The 19,541-nt window shown below is 40.4% G+C and overlaps 1 protein-coding gene across 1 annotated transcript in view; it reads right to left on the bottom strand.

The window, feature by feature from the left end:
- LOC143301840 (exocyst complex component 8-like) overlaps window positions 1-17,392 on the bottom strand; it is a 53,385-nt gene extending 35,993 nt beyond the window's left edge. Inside the window, exons 1-6 of the mRNA XM_076616257.1 lie at window positions 17,227-17,392; window positions 15,414-15,569; window positions 12,464-12,559; window positions 11,359-11,459; window positions 7,974-8,116; window positions 5,128-5,281 (exon numbers count right to left, since the gene is read on the bottom strand). Coding sequence (XP_076472372.1) covers window positions 5,128-5,281; window positions 7,974-8,116; window positions 11,359-11,459; window positions 12,464-12,559; window positions 15,414-15,569; window positions 17,227-17,281 — 705 coding nt within the window. The 5' untranslated portion in view covers window positions 17,282-17,392. The remainder of the gene's footprint in view (window positions 1-5,127; window positions 5,282-7,973; window positions 8,117-11,358; window positions 11,460-12,463; window positions 12,560-15,413; window positions 15,570-17,226) is intronic.
- Window positions 17,393-19,541: the final 2,149 nt, after the last annotated feature.

The raw sequence follows: 19,541 nt of genomic DNA, 5'->3' as shown, positions 1-19,541 counted from the left end.
TTTATACTGGCCTTTTTGGATCATGGAATAGGTCTTGCAAACCCTGCCATAAGCAGCTGTTTCTGCAACATGTTAGATACACAGATCAGCTCATAAGAAAGAACAAATGTTATGTTCAATTTAAAACTTAAAACCAAAACCAGAGCTCTCAGTTTAATATATGTTTAGGCTTTTGTCAATTTCTGAGTGTTTTGAGTGGGAGGAAAACACTGTGATAACAGAATTATAAAATGGCATACTAACAGGTAAGCATTCATTCAACAGCAACACAAAATTCACCGCACTGAACAAAATGGCCGCACTTACCTTTCACACAATAACTCAGTTGCAGCATCAACTTATGCTTTGACAATTGAGGCTGAATTTTTAGGGGTCTGTCCTTTCCAATTGCTGACAAGAACTTTGCCATCTACTTGTACTGTTCATCTTATGGATGTCTTTGTTGCATGCGATTATTTACTCAGAAATTCCACTTCAGGGTGCTACATTTCATGACTGAGATGAAAGTATTACTTAATGTCTTATGTATACATGTATATGATTACTTACATTGAATATTTTATTGTTAATATGCACATCATACTTAGTATCTTATTCTTTGATATATATTTTGTGTACTCATCTTTATTTGTGTGTGTATGTGAGAATGCATGTCTTAGATATATATCAAACTGAATATTTCATTCACAATATGTGCATGGTATTTTGCATTTTATCATTTCATGAAATATGTGTTTACTTCCCTTTGTTTTCTGTTTCATGCAGTCTAGATGCACAGCATATCATGGGTTACATGACCCCCCCCCCTCCCGCGCGCACACACACACACACACACACACACACACACAATTATACTATCTTAATGGCTGGATTCCTGGTAGTGTTATATAGTTTGACTTGACTGAACCTGATGTACAACTTAGGCTATGGGTGTTATTGTACTGATTTTCTTTTTACTAATTTTAGTTTGTTAAAAATTGGTGTTAAATTTTTGAAGAAACAGGATGTTGCCTGCACTGTTCAAATTAGTCATATATCTCTTCACATTACACTTTTTTCATACTCAGACATACACATACTCACAAGCATACATGTGCAAATGCAAACTTGCTCTGGCTCTCTCTCTCACACACACACACGCACACACCTACTCCTCTGACAGGAAAGAAATGGGGAAGGGGGATGACTGGAGGGAGGAGATGGTGGGTTATATCACTGTCAGCAGTCAGGGATTCTCAGCCAGAGCAAGTGGTCAGTGATTTGGCTCAGTGCCAAGTTTGCCACAACCATTGACAACCCCCTCCCCTCTCCTTACCATTGGTTGGAGATTCTCAGAGACAAAGGAGGGGAATGGCTATACAACTCTCAGCTAATTATGAAAGTGAAGTTTGCAGAGGAGAAAGGGGGAGGAGGGGCGTGGGGGAGGGGGTGGGAGGGGTTAGTATGAATTGGTGTTCTTGTTCTTTCTGGAATGTGAGAGCATAGTATCTATCTGTCTGTATATATTGAGATAAAGTTTCACAGCTATAGAAGCAAAATGCAACTAGAATATCAGACTTTTGTGTGATGCTGAATGAAAAAGAAACCATATTCCAATTTGTTTACTCACTTATTCAACACAAACCGAGTCTGTAGCAGACGACGCTAATGCTGTCCCGAGCACTTCCGGTTTTAGACCCAGGTAATATTTTGCTTACTAAAGCAAAAATCAATCAAATATTAGTAATTGGAATTCATGGGCTCCGTTTTAACATGTCCATTTTTCATTCTGTATCAATAGTTTTTGTGTGTTTTACTCCGAAAAAAATAAATCGTGTTCCGATTGAAACACGGTGTCACGTTACGAAAACACTTATGAAATAGATCCAAGCTGCTCAGTTACTGACATCGATCAAAATCCTGATTCAGAGAATTTCAGCTCAATATTGTGCATGAAAGTGCTAAAGACATTCGTTTTCAAAAATAATATAAAACTTACCGATGAAACTTAAGATTTTCTGGAGAAACAATGCCATTTTTGTGTTAGCTGAAGTGCCGCTCTCCTGTGTCGAATGTTGATTGGGCCGACGCAACTGACGAAGAGGGGTACCTGCTTTTGAATCGCTTGAGCAAATTGCTCATGGATCAAAAATATTAGTTTCGGATACCATTGAAATCAGCAGAAAATGCTCTTTACCGCTCATACAGTAACCCGTAGGGTCAGATTTCATTTTCGAACTGCGCGAGGCGTTGAAAGATAGCCGAAAAATTCCCGTAACTTTGCGCTCAGATCTAACTACCCTACTTCGCCCAAGGCTTGGAAAAAAACACACGAAAGTTCTCCTTGAACTTTCGCCTTTCACGGCTCCCAGTTTTTCGAACAGTAACCAATGAATGGAAAACAACGGATGCGATTTTTTCCACTATGTGGTTGAAACTAACTGTGTCGCGCTCAGAAAGACGCCGGCCGCCATTGAACAAGGATCGCTATTTCGCGTTACAGTACACTTTTTTTCTTCCATCCGCGAACTCATGCACGCATTGCATAAAGCAAACACAATAAAAATTTAAAATATGGATGATAAATGATTATTTCAGTTGGATAGTTTTTCACAAAATGAAATCAAATTTGAGAAAATGCACTTCAAAATTAGTCAATTTTTTAGGCGTTCATAGGTTTCCCGGCATCGGCCATGGGGGCTGCCGCTACCTAATTTGTGTTTTCTCAACTTTTATGTGACATTGTTGTGTATTTGGAAATGTTTGTTCTGGGCATGAAAAGATTATTTTGCAGTAATCCTCCATACTCCAGTAGGAGTGAAAGGATAATTAAAACTTGAAACTTGAAATTCTACTTTCATGCAATCCCCAGCCTCTCAGCTGAATGCCGCTGTTCTGTTTATGTGTAAATGTGTGACACTTTTTCTGAAGAAAGACGTGTTTCAACACAAACTCCCAACCTGAATGATGATGGTGGTCCATTAGTTATGTGTAAATGTATGACACTTTTTCTGAAGAAAGACGTGTTTCAACACAAACTCCCAACCTGAATGATGATGGTGGTCCATTAGTTATGTGTAAATGTGTGACACTTTTTCTGAAGAAAGACATGTTTGAACACAAACTCCCAACCTGAATGATGATGGTGGTCCATTAGTTATGTGTAAATGTGTGACACTTTTTCTGAATAAAGACATGTTTGAACACAAACTCCCAACCTGAATGATGATGGTGGTCCATTAGTTATGTGTAAATGTGTGACACTTTTTCTGAATAAAGACATGTTTGAACACAAACTCCCAACCTTTAAGAATGATGATGGTGGTCCATTAGTTATGTGTAAATGTGTGACACTTTTTCTGAAGAAAGACATGTTTGAACACAAACTCCCAACCTGAATGATGATGGTGGTCCATTAGTTATGTGTAAATGTGTGACACTTTTTCTGAATAAAGACATGTTTGAACACAAACTCCCAACCTGAATGATGATGGTGGTCCATTAGTTATGTGTAAATGTGTGACACTTTTTCTGAATAAAGACATGTTTGAACACAAACTCCCAACCTGAATGATGATGGTGGTCCATTAGTTATGTGTAAATGTGTGACACTTTTTCTGAATAAAGACATGTTTGAACACAAACTCCCAACCTGAATGATGATGGTGGTCCATTAGTTATGTGTACACGTATTTGTTTCATCCCTTTTTTTTTTTCTTTTTTTAAAATTTAAATAATTTATTTAATATGCTGCAGAGTTTCTCCTCTGTTTTATTTAATCCAAAGTAGTGTTTCGTTTTGGGTGATAGCGTCAGATTTACCTGTAGAGCAAAGTTCCCATTATTCTAATTAGTGGAACTGTTCGACTCTAGCATGTAATATGTCATCTTGATTACAAGAAAGAGTGAGAGACAGTGTGAGTGTGAGTGTGTGTGTGAGTGAGTGGGTAGGGGAATGAGGTGGGGGAATTATAATGGGCGTTTGTGTGCATGCATGGATGTATGTAGGGAGAGGGTGGGGGATACACGTATGTGAGTATGTGTGTGCGTTAAAACATTTCTTGAGATAATGATATTAATGAAATTTGGTAAACTGATTTGTTAAATATGTTCTTTTTAAATTCATATCTTCTTTTTTCCCCCCTCAAATTAGAATTTCTTTGTGTTGCTCAGTTAATATTTATTCAAATGGTTGCGAAAATGTCAGAACAACAAACAGTTAATCTGACAATAAATGGTTTCAGTCAGTCAGTACACGTATTGCAGATCGTGCGCAGATTGGACTATTCAGCCATCTGCGCATTCACAGATAGATTCATGAGCATCCTGCCCCCCACCCCACCACCACCCTCCCCCCATCCCCCAGCTGGATGACAACGATGGTCATCATCGATCTCGATGGACACACACCACACGTATAACATGTTATCTGAATAAAGACAATTATGTTTGAACCCAAACTCCCAACCTTTCAGCTTGATGTTGCTTCGCTGTTTATGTGTACATGTATAACACGTTTTCTGAATAAAGATATGTTAGAATCATAAACCCCAGCCTCTTGGCTTGATGTTTACACGTGTAGCACCTTTTTCTGAATGAAGATGTGTTTGAACCCCAAACCCCAACCTTTTAGCGTCATGATGCTTCACTGTTTATGTGTACATGTGTAATACTTTTTATGAACAACGATATGTCTGAACCCCCAAAACCCCAACCTTTTAGCTTGATGTTGCTCTGCTGTTCATGTGTACATGTGTGAGACGTTTTTTGAATGATATGTTTATATGAATAATTCTCAACAGCTTATCCCTTTCCAGTATGAACTAAAATGGCTATCAGTGGGTGAGTGATTTTGAGAGTTTCAGAATTTGTAAGTTTATGTGTGTTTTTAATTGTGTACTATTTATGATTATGTATTATGTGTGTGTGCATTTGCACATGCTTGTGTGTGTTGTGTGTGTGTTTGGGTGTGTGTCTGTGGGGGAAGGGTGTGAATCATTTAATAATGTTCAGTATCTTATGTCCGAAAAAGCTCACACACATAAAAGCCCTGTACGTGATACGAATGAATGTGAATGTTGCAGCCCATGAACGAAGAAGTATCTTGTGTTAATAATCATAATAATAGGTTTGAACCCAAAACCCCAACCTTGGACTTTGCGCTGTCGGCCTGGTACATGCGAGTCTCCGGGAACATGAGGATCTTGAAGGCGTTCTTCACGGGCCCCGCGTCACGCACGTTCACCACGGCCAGACTGTCCAACTCGTACAGCCCTTGGAACCGATAGCGCATCGGTCCTCGCCTGAAATGCAGTCACCATGTGAATGATAGCGCATCGGTCCTCGACTGAAATAAAGTCACCATGTGAATGATAGCGCATCGGTCCTCGCATGAAATGCAGTCACCATGTGAGTGATAGCGCATCGGTCCTCACCAGAAATAAAGTCACCATGTGAATGATAGCGCATCGGTCCTCACCAGAAATAAAGTCACCATGTGAATGATAGTACATCGGTCCTCTCCTGAAATAAAGTCACCATGTGAATGATAGCGCATCGGTCCTCGCATGAAATGCAGTCACCATGTGAATGATAGCGCATCGGTCCTCGCCTGAAAGGCAGTCACTATGTGAATGACAGCGCATCGGTCCTCGCCTGAAATGCAGTCACTATGTGAATGACAGCGCATCGGTCCTCGCCTGAAATGCAGTCACTGTGGTTTAAATCTTTCAGTACTCATATGACTATAGTTTGGAATGAGAGTGCATCAGTCCTCACCTGAAAGGCAGTCACCACAGTTTAACTCTTTCAGTACTCATATGACTAGAGTTTGGAATGAGAGTGCATTGGTCCTCGCCTGAAAGGCAGTCACCATAGTTTAACTCTTTCAGTACTCATATGACTATAGTTTGGAATGAGAGTGCATCGGTCCTCGCCTGAAATGCAGTCACTGTGGTTTAACTCTTTCAGCACAGTTTGTGAAAGTCACCATGGTTTAACTCTTTCAGCACAGTTTGTGACTGTCACCATGGTTTAACTCTTTCAGCACAGTTTGTAAAAGTCACCATGGTTTAACTCTTTCAGCACAGTTTGTGAAAGTCACCGTGGTTTAAATCTTTCAGCACAGTGTGTGACTGTCCCCATGGTTTAACTCTTTCAGCACAGTTTGTGACTGTCACCATGGTTTAACTCTTTCAGCACAGTTTGTGAAAGTCACCGTGGTTTAACTCTTTCAGCACAGTGTGTGACTGTCACCATGGTTTAACTCTTTCAGCACAGTTTGTGACTGTCACCATGGTTTAACTCTTTCAGCACAGTTTGTGAAAGTCACCGTGGTTTAACTCTTTCAGCGCAGTGTGTGACTGTCCCCATGGTTTAACTCTTTCAGCGCAGTGTGTGACTGTCACCATGGTTTAACTTTTTCAGCGCAGTGTGTGACTGTCACCATGGTTTAACTTTTTCAGCACAGTTTGGGAAAGTCACCGTGGTTTAACTCTTTCAGCACAGTGTGTGATTGTCACTATGGACTACAGTTGGTGACAGTCACCATGGTTTTAACTCTTTTAACACTTACATGGCTGATTTGTAACAATTTAACTCTTACAGCACTAATGTGACTAGTTTGTGACAGTCACCATGGTTTAACTCTTTAAGCACATGTGTGGCTAATTTGTAACAATCTAATTCTTTCAGCACCAACTCTCAAAAATCCCAAACCTCTTGACCAAGAGGGTTTTAGGACAGTTGGCGTTGGGATGGTTCCCAAAAGGCCAACCAGCCCCCAAGGCTGCAGCACTAAGGGCCAGAGCAATCTTGCCATCTAGTTTAAGAGTCATCACTCACTCACTCACTCGTTCCCTCTACCGCTGGGGTCGTTGGGGGGAATGAGGAAGATGTCATAGCTCGCCACGCTGTTCTGTTGGCAGCTGTCGTGAGGAGATCTGGCATCGTCATTTTGGTCCATTCCTTGACGTTGTTGGACCAGCTCTTTCTCTGCCACCCCCATCTGCGCCCTCCCTCTACAGTCCCTTGCAGGATGGGTTTGGAGAGGGTGTTATGTCGTATGACATGACCAAACCATGCCATCTTCCGTCGTTTGACAGTCGCCAGCAGTGGTTCTTGGGGCCCAACAAGGTTGCTGACCAGGTTCCGCACATGGTCATTGGTCTTGTGCTCCTTGTAGGAGATGTGTAGTAGTCTCCTGAAGCATTTGGTTTCGAATGCTTGGATTCTTCTTTCTGTTTCTGCCATCAGTGTCCATGTCTCACATCCACATAAGAGGATGGAGACCACCAGTGACTTGTAGAGCAGGAATTTTGTGTGGAATCTGATGTTGCTCTTCCATACCCTGTTCAGTCTGGCCATCGCTGCCGTTGCAGAATTAATCCTATTTTGGATTTCTGCTGTGCAGGTGCCGTCATAGTCCTTGACAAAAGATGAAGCTGTAAATGATTTCCCTTTGCAAGGGAGAAAGCACTGATGATACAGCTCTGACTTTGTTGCTGGCCCAGCTGTTAACTCATGTCCATCTGTGATATAAGCTGAGTGCCGGGGCCTACACAAGCAAAGCAGGCAAGAACAGGGACACTTATTTGTATTTGTATTTCTTTTTATCACAACAGATTTCTCTGTGTCAAATTCGGGCTGCTCTCCCCAGGGAGAACGCGTCGCTAAACTACAGCGCCACCCAATTTTTTTGTATTTTTTCCTGCGTGCACTTTGATTTGTTTTTCCTATCCAAGTGGATTTTTCTACAGAATTTTTCCAGGAACAACCCTTTTGTTGCAGTGGGTTCTTTTACGTGCGCTAAGTGCATGCTGCAAACGGGACCTCGGTTTATTGTCTCATCCGAATGACTAGCTTCCAGACCACCACTCAAGGTTTAGTGGAGGGGAAGAAAATATCGGCGGCTGAGCCGTGATTCGAACCAGCGCGCTCAGATTCTCTCGCTTCCTAGGCGGATGCGTTACCTCTAGGACATCACTCCGCTCTTACCGGGTGGGTACCCAGGTAGCCATCATGAGGCTGTCGCTGAGCAGGAAGGCGTGGGTTCTCTGCATCTGCACGAACGTCTCTGGGTCCAACTCCACCAGGTCCGTGTCATGAACCAGGTGACGACCTGGAACCTCTGTCACGCTCTGAAACACGGCACCGGGTCAAATGATAGGTCATGCATGTGACGTCGTGGGCTGTCTGTTATTGTTATTGGTCTTTGTTTTAAATATTTGTTCCTTTGTTTATTTGTTTATTTATTTATCTATCTATCTATTCATCTACCAGGTCTGTGTCATGAACCAGGTGATGACCCGGTACCTCTGTCACGCTCTGAAACACCGGGTCAAATGATAGGTCATGCAAGAGACGTCATGGACTGCCGTTACTGCTTTTGAACACAAAAACACAAACACAAACACACAGTAATAGAAATCAGCCACATTTTACGTCTTTTAAGCTTGAAAGGAACACACATTACCTTTTGCTGGGTTCCTTCACATCTCAGTATTCTCTACAATGAATGGGCTGACAGGGCTGCAAGAAAAGGTGCAAAAAACGAACAGGGAACCATAGAACTTTATGTGCCACTGTCTGTACAAGAGGGTTATCGAATACTAGAAAAAAACATCGTGGAACAAAGTCAGAGAATTATACCAGGAAAACGGCAAAGCTTTTAACCATAGTGTAATTAATGTTCAACAACCGGGAACTATCAATCAGTCAAATACATACAGTAATTCAATAAGATTAAGGCAGATTCATACATTATCAAACAGGATAAAACTGAACGCTTCAGCAAAGATGTCAGATGCATATGTGGAGAACATATTTCTAGCAATCATGTAATATTCGAATGTCAGAATCTAAAATGCTTTTTGCCAGACTTCACCAAAAGTTCTTTTGAATGTGTTATTAACAATTCCAATATGTTATTTGTTATTGCAGAAGGTTTGCTGCATAGTCCAATAGGACATTTGTTATAGTTGTTTGATGTTGGCGTTTATAACGTTTCCATTTTCTCTAGCGTTGTCTCTCCCTATTCACCCTCCACACATACACACACTTTTACCCCCCACTCTCCCTCCCACAACCCCTACCCCCACAGGTTCCCACCCCCCCGGGCCCCCTCTAATATCACTTCAAGTGGAAAGACGTTAAACTGAAGACAACACAGTGAGGCACACATGTACAGCTGCATATTTACACACCCACAGACACACCCACATTCCATGCAGGACAGTGAGACACACATGTACAGCTGCATATTTACACACCCACAGACACACCCACATTCCATGCAGGACAGTGAGACACACATGTACAGCTGCATATTTACACACCCACAGACACACACACATTCCATGCAGGACAGTGAGGCACACATGTACAGCTGCATATTTACACAACCACAGACACACACACATTCCATGCAGGACAGTGAGGCACACATGTACAGCTGCATATTTACACACCCACAGACACACCCACATTCCATGCAGGACAGTGAGACACACATGTACAGCTGCATATTTACACACCCACAGACACACACACATTCCATGCAGGACAGTGAGGCACACATGTACAGCTGCATATTTACACAACCACAGACACACACACATTCCATGCAGGACAGTGAGGCACACATGTACAGCTGCATATTTACACAACCACAGACACACACACATTCCATGCAGGACAGTGAGGCACACATATACAGCTGCATATTTACACACCCACAGACACACCCACATTCCATGCAGGACAGTGAGACACACATGTACAGCTGCATATTTACACACCCACAGACACACCCACATTCCATGCAGGACAGTGAGGCACACATGTACAGCTGCATATTTACACACCCACAGACACACCCACATTCCATGCAGGACAGTGAGGCACACATGTACAGCTGCATATTTACACACCCACAGACACACCCACATTCCATGCAGGACAGTGAGGCACACATGTACAGCTGCATATTTACACACCCACAGACACACCCACATTCCATGCAGGACAGTGAGGCACACATGTACAGCTGCATATTTACACACCCACAGACACACCCACATTCCATGCAGGACAGTGAGGCACACATGTACAGCTGCATATTTACACACCCACAGACACACCCACATTCCATGCAGGACAGTGAGGCACACATGTACAGCTGCATATTTACACACCCACAGACACACCCACATTCCATGCAGGCACCAAAACATTTCATCTCATCTGTTACTGAACATGTCAACGGATTTTGGCACGGAGATAGATGGAAAGTACATCTGGAATGTGGAAACGTTGGCCTGAGAACAAGCACCAACAAGAGAGGCAAGGCCTTCAAGACTCACTTGTGATACACTTTAAAAAAAATCAAAAAAATCCAAGCTTTTTATGTATTGAGTATAATTTCAAAATGTAATGTTTAAGATGAGAAAGATCAGTTTAAAGCAAATTAAGTCCCCTAGCATTAATTACAGAGTAATTTCCCTTTTTTACCTTCTGCACCAAAACGTTTGCAAAATAAATAAAACTTCCATGCTTAGCAAAAGAAGTTCCTGTTTGAACAAAAAATGAAAATAATGACTGCTCTTGTTGTTGGGTCAGAATATCAGATCAAAGTGCCAAGTTTAGAGAATACAAAAAATATAAATATAACAGTAAATGCAGTTTGCATATAATCAGGCTTCATTTTTTAATTTTTTTGTGCCCATCCCAGAGGTGCAATATTGTTTTAAACAAGATGACTGGAAGGAACTGAATTTTTCCTATTTTTATGCCTAATTTGGTGTCAACTGACAAAGTATTTGCAGAGAAAATGTCAATGTTAAAGTTTACCACAGACACACACAGACACACACACACAGACAACCGAACACCGGGTTAAAACATAGACTCACTTTGTTTACACAAGTGAGTCAAAAAGATACAAACAAAACAAAACACAACAAACAAACGAACAAAAAACAGGATCAACAGCCGAGTGGTTAAAGCATTGGACTTTCAATCTGAGGGTTGCAGGTTCAAACCTCGATAACAGCGCCTGGTGGGTAAAGGGTGGAGATTTTTCCAATCTCCCAGGTCAACATATGTGCAGACCTTCTTGTGCCTGAACCCCCTTCATGTGTATACGCAAGCAGAAGATCTAATACGCACGTTAATGATCCTGTAATCCATGTCAGCGTTTGGTGGGTTATGGAAACAAGAACATACCCAACAAGCACACCCCTGAAAACAGAGTATGGCTGCCAACGTGGCGGGGTAAAAACAGTCATATACATAAAAGCCCACTTGTGTACATACAAATGACCGTGGGAGTTGTAGTCCACGAATGAAGAAGAAGAAGAAACCAACAAAAATCTCAACTTACTGAGCATCCCTCCACCTTCTCCAGGAGAAAAGCCAGGTTCCTGCGTGTCTCCTCTTCCGGACTCTCCTCCATCTTCTCCTCCTTAGGGCCCTCCACCACCGCTGTCAACAACACAACACACATCAACACAACACACATCAACACAACACACTACAACACACTACAATACAACACAATGAAACACAAGACACATCAACACAACACACTACAATACAACACAATGAAACACAACACACATCAACACAACACACTACAATACAACACAATGAAACACAACACACATCAACACAACACACAACAACACAACACACTTCAATACAACACACTACAATACAACACAATACAATACAACACACTACAATACAACACAATACAATAAAACACAACACACATCAACACAACACACTACAATACAACACACTACAATACAACACACTACAATAAAACACAATACACATCAACACAACACACTACAATACAACACAATACAATGTAACACAACACAAAACAATATAACGCAAAGCAACACAACACAACACAATCCCATCCAATCCAACACAACATAGAACAGCACACCACAACGCAACACAAAATGACACAACACAACGCAACGCACAACGAAACACAAACACAAAACAATATAACACAAAACAACACAATAAAACACAACACAATCCAATCCAACACAATACATCACAACACAATACGACACAACGCAATACAAAGCAACACAGCACAACACAGCACAGCACAGCACAGCACAACACTGCATCACACCACACAATATAACATAATTGAGACGAAGGAGGAAAGGAAAATAGTTTATTTATTGTGTCCCCTGGGGGCACTGAAATGCTACACACGTATACATCTTTTACACATACCATAAAAACAATAAAAGTGATGTCAAAAAAACAAAGAAAAAAAGAAAGAAAAAAAAAAAAGCCCATTCACGCAAACAATACACACTGAAAATTACTTTATCCTCAGCCATTTACAAACAGACATGACATTACTGAAAGGAACTACGAATAGAAGAAACAAGAGCTTTAAGTTTCAACAATATTCTAGTGTTTTTTTGTTGTTGTTTTTTCCTGACACCCACCTTTGTCACTGACGAGGGACAGCCCCATCATAGAATACATCAGGGATCTCTGCTCTGTCAGCATCGTGCTCAGCTGGTACATCTCTCCCTCCAGGACTGAAGGGGTTAAAACATACATCACCTCATAAATACAGCTCTCCTTTCAGGACTGAAGGGGTTAAAACACACCACATATGATAATTGTATTGTATTGTACTGTATTGTATTTCTCTTTTTTGTCACAATAGATTTCTCTGTGTCAAATTCGGGCTGCTCTCCCCAGCGAGAGCACGTCGCTACACTGATAGCGCCACCCATATTTTGGCAATTTTTCCTGCCTGCAGTTTTTTGACTCACTTGTGTAAACAAAGTGAGTCAATATTTTAACCCGGTGTTCAGTTGACTGCATGTGTGTGTGTGTGTGTGTGTGTGTGTGTCCGTGGTAAACTTTAACATTACCATTTTTTCTGCAAATACTTTGTCAGTTGACACCAAATTTGGCACAAAAATGGGAAAAATTCAGTTCTTTCCAGTCATCTTGTTTAAAACAATATTGCACCTCTGGGATGGGCACAAAAAACAAAAACAAAAAAATGAAGCCAAATTATATGCAAACTGAATTTACTGTTATATTTATATTTCTTTTATTCTCTAAACTTGGCACTTTGATCTGATATTCTGACACAACAACAAGAGCAGTCATTTTTATCATTTTTTTGTTCAAACAGGAACTTCTTTTGCTAAGCATGGAAGTTATATTTATTCTGCATGTCTTTGGTGCAGATAGTAAAAAAGGGAAATTAATCTGTAATTAATGCTAGGGAGCTTAATTTGCTTTAAACTGAACTTTCTCATCTTAAACATTACATTTTGAAATTATACTCAATACATAAAAAAGCTTGTGTGTTTTACTCTCAGTGTACAGGGCTTTCAAACTCTTATCCTTGGCTGGAAGTCCCCCTAGGAGACGGAGCTCTGAAGAAAAAACCTGCACCTGCCAAGGCCGTCCTGCACGTGACAGTATCTGCACCTGTGGGACTGTGAGCGTCGGTAGGCGAGAGAGTGGGGAAGGGACTGCACAACTCCTCCTCACTAAAAAAAAGTCACCTGTGCTGGTCAGGCAATGAGACGCCTACGAAAGATCCTCGGCATGAAGTGGCAAGACAGGGTCTCCAACCTCCAGGTCCTAGAGAGGAGCGGCCTGCCCAGCATCAAAAGCCTGCTGATCCAGTGCCAGCTACGCTGGACAGGACACGTTGTCCGCATGACAGACAGAAGGATCCCGAAGATGCTTTTGTATGGCCAGCTGAAGGAAGGCCACCGTGAACTTGGAAGACCCTGCAAGCGCTTCAAGGACACCTTGAAGACAAACCTGAAAGCCTGTGACATAGACATCACTTCCTGGGAAACTGATGCCCTTGACCGCTCTCGCTGGAGGATGCTGTGCTCTAGTGACATAAAGACGTTTGAAAACAAGAGAACCCTGGCCATTAAGGAAAAGCCTGAGCGAAGGAAGCAGGGCTCAACTTCTGGAGACGTTTTCCCTTGCAACACCTGTGGGAAGGGCTGCTCATCCAGAATCGGCCTTTTCTCCCATATGAGGACACACACCAACAGATAAGCTTGTCTGTTGGCTCTACATGTTATTAGTTTAACAAAATACTCAATTTTCATATCAACTTTAATTTTAAAACTATAAAACTAGATTGAACATAAAAGAGAAATTGAATCGACCATGTCAACCGGGTGTAACTAAACTTGTACATCTATCTAGATCCAGAGAAAATGGCTAAATGTTGCGGTGTGCTTGCGGTGATAGCCACGTCTCCTTTACCATGGACTTAAAAAGAATTTTTAATTGCCCTTAAAGATTTTTTGAATGCCCAAGATACACCAGAATAATATGATTTAAACAGCGTTCTCACTGCGAATACCGCAATCGATTTATCGTTCTTTAAAAAAGCATGTTTAAATAGTATATTTTTGAACGTCAGCTAAGGAACCATGATAGTGTAATGGGTAAGACAGTTTCTTCTCACCCGAACACGCGGGGTTCCAATCTGCCATTAGGACTTTTTTTCTTTTTCTTTTTCTTTTAACCTGAAGCTTTATAATAACAAATACAGAACACATTTTAAATTTAACGATTAGATTTTTTAAAAAGTGTATCACAAGTGAGTCTTGAAGGCCTTGCCTCTCTTGTTTTATTTGTTTTTCCTATTGAAGTGGATTTTTCTACAGAATTTACAAGGGACAACCCTTTTGTTGCTGTGGGTTCTTTCACGTGCGCTAAGTGCATGCTGCACACAGGACCTTGCTTTATCGACTCATCCGAATAACTAGCTTCCAGACCACCACTCGTCGTCTAGTGGAGGGAGAGAAAATACCGGCAACTGAGCCGTGAATAGAACCAGCGCGCTCAGATTCTCGCTTCCTTGTTGGACACATTACCTCTTGGCCATCACTCCACATAATACATCTCTCCTTCCAGGACTGTAGGGGTTAAAACACACACACCACATCACCACATAACACACCTCTCCTTCCAGAACTGAAGGAGAAAAACGCACAGACCACATCACCACATAATACATCTCTCCTTCCAGAACCCAGAACTGAACAAACTGATTTAGAATCAATCACACGTGCTATTCTTTTTTTTTTTTTTTTTTTTTTTTACAATTACAGTCAATATCAGATAAAGCACTATTAATTAAAAACAAAATTAAGCATATAATTATATCATCACCATAAACAAATACACTATAAATAACATTCAAAAATTATAATGAACATCAAGCCAGTGTATAGTTTCTGTTCAATTTAAACAAACATTCCACTCCAGAGAATGATGAATGAATGAATGACATGGATATCTAAATAGCGCCTATCCTCGGTCACAGATCAATCCGTAAGTCTAAGCACTTTACAACATGGTGTCACAGTCATTTGCACTCTGAGTTATACTCACTGGAAATTTCCCTGGCAGTCTCGATAAACTGGGAGTAATTCTTGTAGACATTTTTCTTCAGAGCCTGAGCCGTGTCATCGTTCAGAGCGTGGACCTTCTGTCGCAACTCCAGGAGTGCTCCCTCTCCATCATTGCTGGCACTGAGCTTGGCAATGACTGAAATAAAACTTTCATGTTTAAAGTATGAAGACAATATTTGATGAGTCTGGTATGCACGTGTTATAAACACAAGCTGGTACTGAGCTTGGCAATGACTGAAATAAAACTTTCATGTTTAAAGTATGCAGACAATATCTGATGAGTCTGGTATGCACATGGTATAAACACAAGCTGGCACTGAGCTTGGCAATGACTGAAATAAAACTTTCATGTTTAAAGTATGAAGACAATATTTGATGAGTCTGGTATGCATGTGGTATAAACACAAGCTGGCACTGAGCTTGGCAATGACTGAAATAAAACTTTCATGTTTAAAGTATGAAGACAATATCTGATGAGTCTGGTATGCACGTGGTATAAACACAAGCTGGCACTGAGCTTGGCAATGACTGAAATAAAACTCATGTTTAAAGTATGAAGACAATATCTGATGAGTCTGGTATGCACGTGGTTTAAACACAAGCTGGCACTGAGCTTGGCAATGACTGAAATAAAACTTTCATGTTTAAAGTATGAAGACAATATTTGATGAGTCTGGTATGCATGTGGTATAAACACAAGCTGGCACTGAGCTTGGCAATGACTGAAATAAAACTTTCATGTTTAAAGTATGAAGACAATATCTGATGAGTCTGGTATACATGTGGTATAAACACAAGCTGGCACTGAGCTTGGCAATGATTGAAATAAAACTTTCATGTTTAAAGTATGAAGACAATATCTGATGAGTCTGGTATGCACGTGGTATAAACACAAGCTGGCACTGAGCTTGGCAATGACTGAAATAAAACTTTCATGTTTAAAGTATGAAGACAATATTTGATGAGTCTGGTATGCATGTGGTATAAACACAAGCTGGCACTGAGCTTGGCAATGACTGAAATAAAACTTTCATGTTTAAAGTATGAAGACAATATCTGATGAGTCTGGTATGCATGTGGTATAAACACAAGCTGGCACTGAGCTTGGCAATGACTGAAATAAAACTTTCATGTTTAAAGTATGAAGACAATATCTGATGAGTCTGGTATGCATGTGGTATAAACACAAGCTGGCACTGAGCTTGGCAATGACTGAAATAAAACTTTCATGTTTAAAGTATGAAGACAATATTTGATGAGTCTGGAATGCATGTGGCATAAACACAAGCTGGCACTCAGCTTGGCAATGACTGAAAAAATAAAGACTTTCATTTTTAAAGCATTATGACATTATTTAATGAGTCTGGTACCCACACTGTATACACACATACATGTATGGCAATCATTGCTGGCACTCAGCTTGGCAATGACAAACAAAACTTTCGTATCAAAAGCATCCATCGAGATTATTTAATGAGTCTGGCACTCACACAGTATACACATATGTATGTTCTCTAATATGCTGATGGGTGTGAGGGTATGTGCACGCACGCTCGCACGCACAGAGAGAGAGAGAGATCCCCATGCACACAAAGATAAATCATCCTCGCGAAAAATGCAACACACACACACACACACACACATACACACACACACCCACACCCACACACACATACACACACTGACGCAGAGTTAATCAATGACAGTTATCACTAAGTGATGCTTCGCCTCTGATAAGAATGTGAAGATTCCGTTTTCTTATTGGACTTTCCACGATTTCGGACTCAACTCACATGCTTCAGGATCAAAAGACTGTTTGGTCAGAATCCGAGCGAGCCCATCACCCATACTGACACCGAATGGTGCAGGTCCAGATCCGATGCAGTTGATAAAACACAGTCCAAAAAGTGAGATTCTACTCCAACATTAATGATGCAGACGATCAGACGATCCAAGGGGTGTTTGCGGAAGTTAGTGTTGGCGATTTAGGAACACGACCATTTAGGAACAAAAGTAACTTTTTACCGCACCTCAGGTTTGAAGGACTGTGGATGTTGTTGTCTTCAGTTTAACGTCTTTCCACTTGAAGTGATATTAGACGGGGGAAAAAAACAACAAAAAACCGTGGGGGTAGGGGTTGTGGGAGGGAGAGTGGGGGGTAAAAGTGTGTGTATGTGTGGAGGGTGAATAGGGAGAGACAACGCTAGAGAAAATGGAAACGTTACTATGATAAACGTCAACATCAGACAACTATAACAACTATAACAAATGTCCTATAGGACTACGCAGCAAACCTTCTGCAATAACAAATAACATATTGGAATTGTTAATAACACATTCAAAAGAACTTTTGGTGAAGTCTGGCCAAAAACATTTTAGATTCTGACATTCGAATATTACATGATTGCTAGAAATATGTTCTCCACATATGCATCAGACATCCTTGCTGAACTTAGTCATAAAAGCGTTCAGTTTTATCCTGTTTGATAATGTATGAATCTGCCTTAATCTTATTGAATCACTGTATGTATTTGACTGATTGATAGTTCCCGGTTGTTGAACATTAATTACACTATGGTTTAAAGCTTTGCCGTTTTCCTGGTATAATTCTCTGACTTTGTTCCACGATGTTTTTTCTAGTATTCGATAACCCTCTTGTACAGACAGTGGCACATAAAGTTCTATGGTTCCCTGTTCGTTTTTTGCACCTTTTCTTGCAGCCCTGTCAGCCCATTCATTGTAGAGAATACAAAGATGTGAAGGAACCCAGCAAAACGTTATATGTGTTCCTTTCAAGCTTAAAAGATGTAAAATGTGGCTGATTTCTATTATGATTTTAGATTTGTTCTTACAATTTGATGAGTTTAAAGCACATAATACAGATTTGGAATCAACGCAAAACAAGACTTGTAGAAGGCAAATTGGAAGATCAAGAATATGATTTAGAGCCATAAGAACAGCAATAAGTTCAGCAGTGAATATTGAACGATTTTTACCAATATAGTATGATCTTTCCGTTTTCAGTTCTGGTATAACGAAAGCTGAACCTGCTTGGCCATTGTCTAATAGTGAGCCATCTGTGTAGATCTGCAAATGATCACAGTATCTATTTTGAAGGTGTACTCGGACTTCCGTTGCCATAATATTCGGATTTTCATTCTTTTTAATGTCAGTATGATTTATTCATCTCCCAGATGGGGTATGGACTTATGGTCTTCTGTGTGTCTACGTCATCTGAATTATTTTCAGACTTTTCGAACAGGTTTGACACAAACGTGCCAATGGGTGTTAAATAAGATATGTTTTTAGCTCTTTGGGGGAAGTTGTTTTCATAAGTAATTTTTACTTCCTCTGATGTATAATTTTCAGTTGTTGAGCTTCTCAATACATATTTAGCACATGCGAGGTTTCGGTATTCATCTAATGGTAGTATTCCTATTTCTTTGTATGTTCCGAGGGTCGATGCATGGAAAGGTACACCAAGGGCAAGTCTATATGTTTTACAGTCTATGCTTTGAAGTTTCTTTAGCAAATATTTTGGAGCATTGAAAAAGACTTCTTGTCCATAGGATAGTTTGGATCGATTAAGTGATGATGATAAATGTTTCAAAATCGTTGTATCTTGTCCCCAATACTGCTTACTCACAATTTTGAGTAAGTTTAAAGATTTTCTTGCTTTTGTTATTATATATTGAATATGTCTATTCCAAGTAAGTTTTGAAGTAAGTATCAATCCTAAAAACTTAACAGTATCTTTATACTGAATTGTCTCATTTTCAATCTTAAATGTTGGAAACTCTTCTGGGTTTGCACCATTGTTAAAAAACATAATGTGTGTTTTTTCTGATGATAATGTAAGACTATTATCAGCAGTATATCTGTTTAATTTTTCTATTTCTTTTTGGTATATTTTCTTGATATAGTTTAAAGCCCTTTTGGATGTATTCCGTTTCATTGTTACATTCATCCACATACATATATCATCTGCGTATTGCACTAGGATCACATCTTTTGATAAGTGTTTGGGTAAGTCATTCAACAAGATATTAAATAGAACAGGGGCAATAACAGAACCTTGGGGTAATCCCATGTGAAGAGTTTTAGGATT

The sequence above is a fragment of the Babylonia areolata genome, chromosome 28 (assembly GCF_041734735.1).
Source record: "Babylonia areolata isolate BAREFJ2019XMU chromosome 28, ASM4173473v1, whole genome shotgun sequence".
Lineage (NCBI taxonomy): Eukaryota > Metazoa > Mollusca > Gastropoda > Neogastropoda > Buccinidae > Babylonia > Babylonia areolata.
This window is presented reverse-complemented; position numbering and strand designations above follow the sequence as displayed.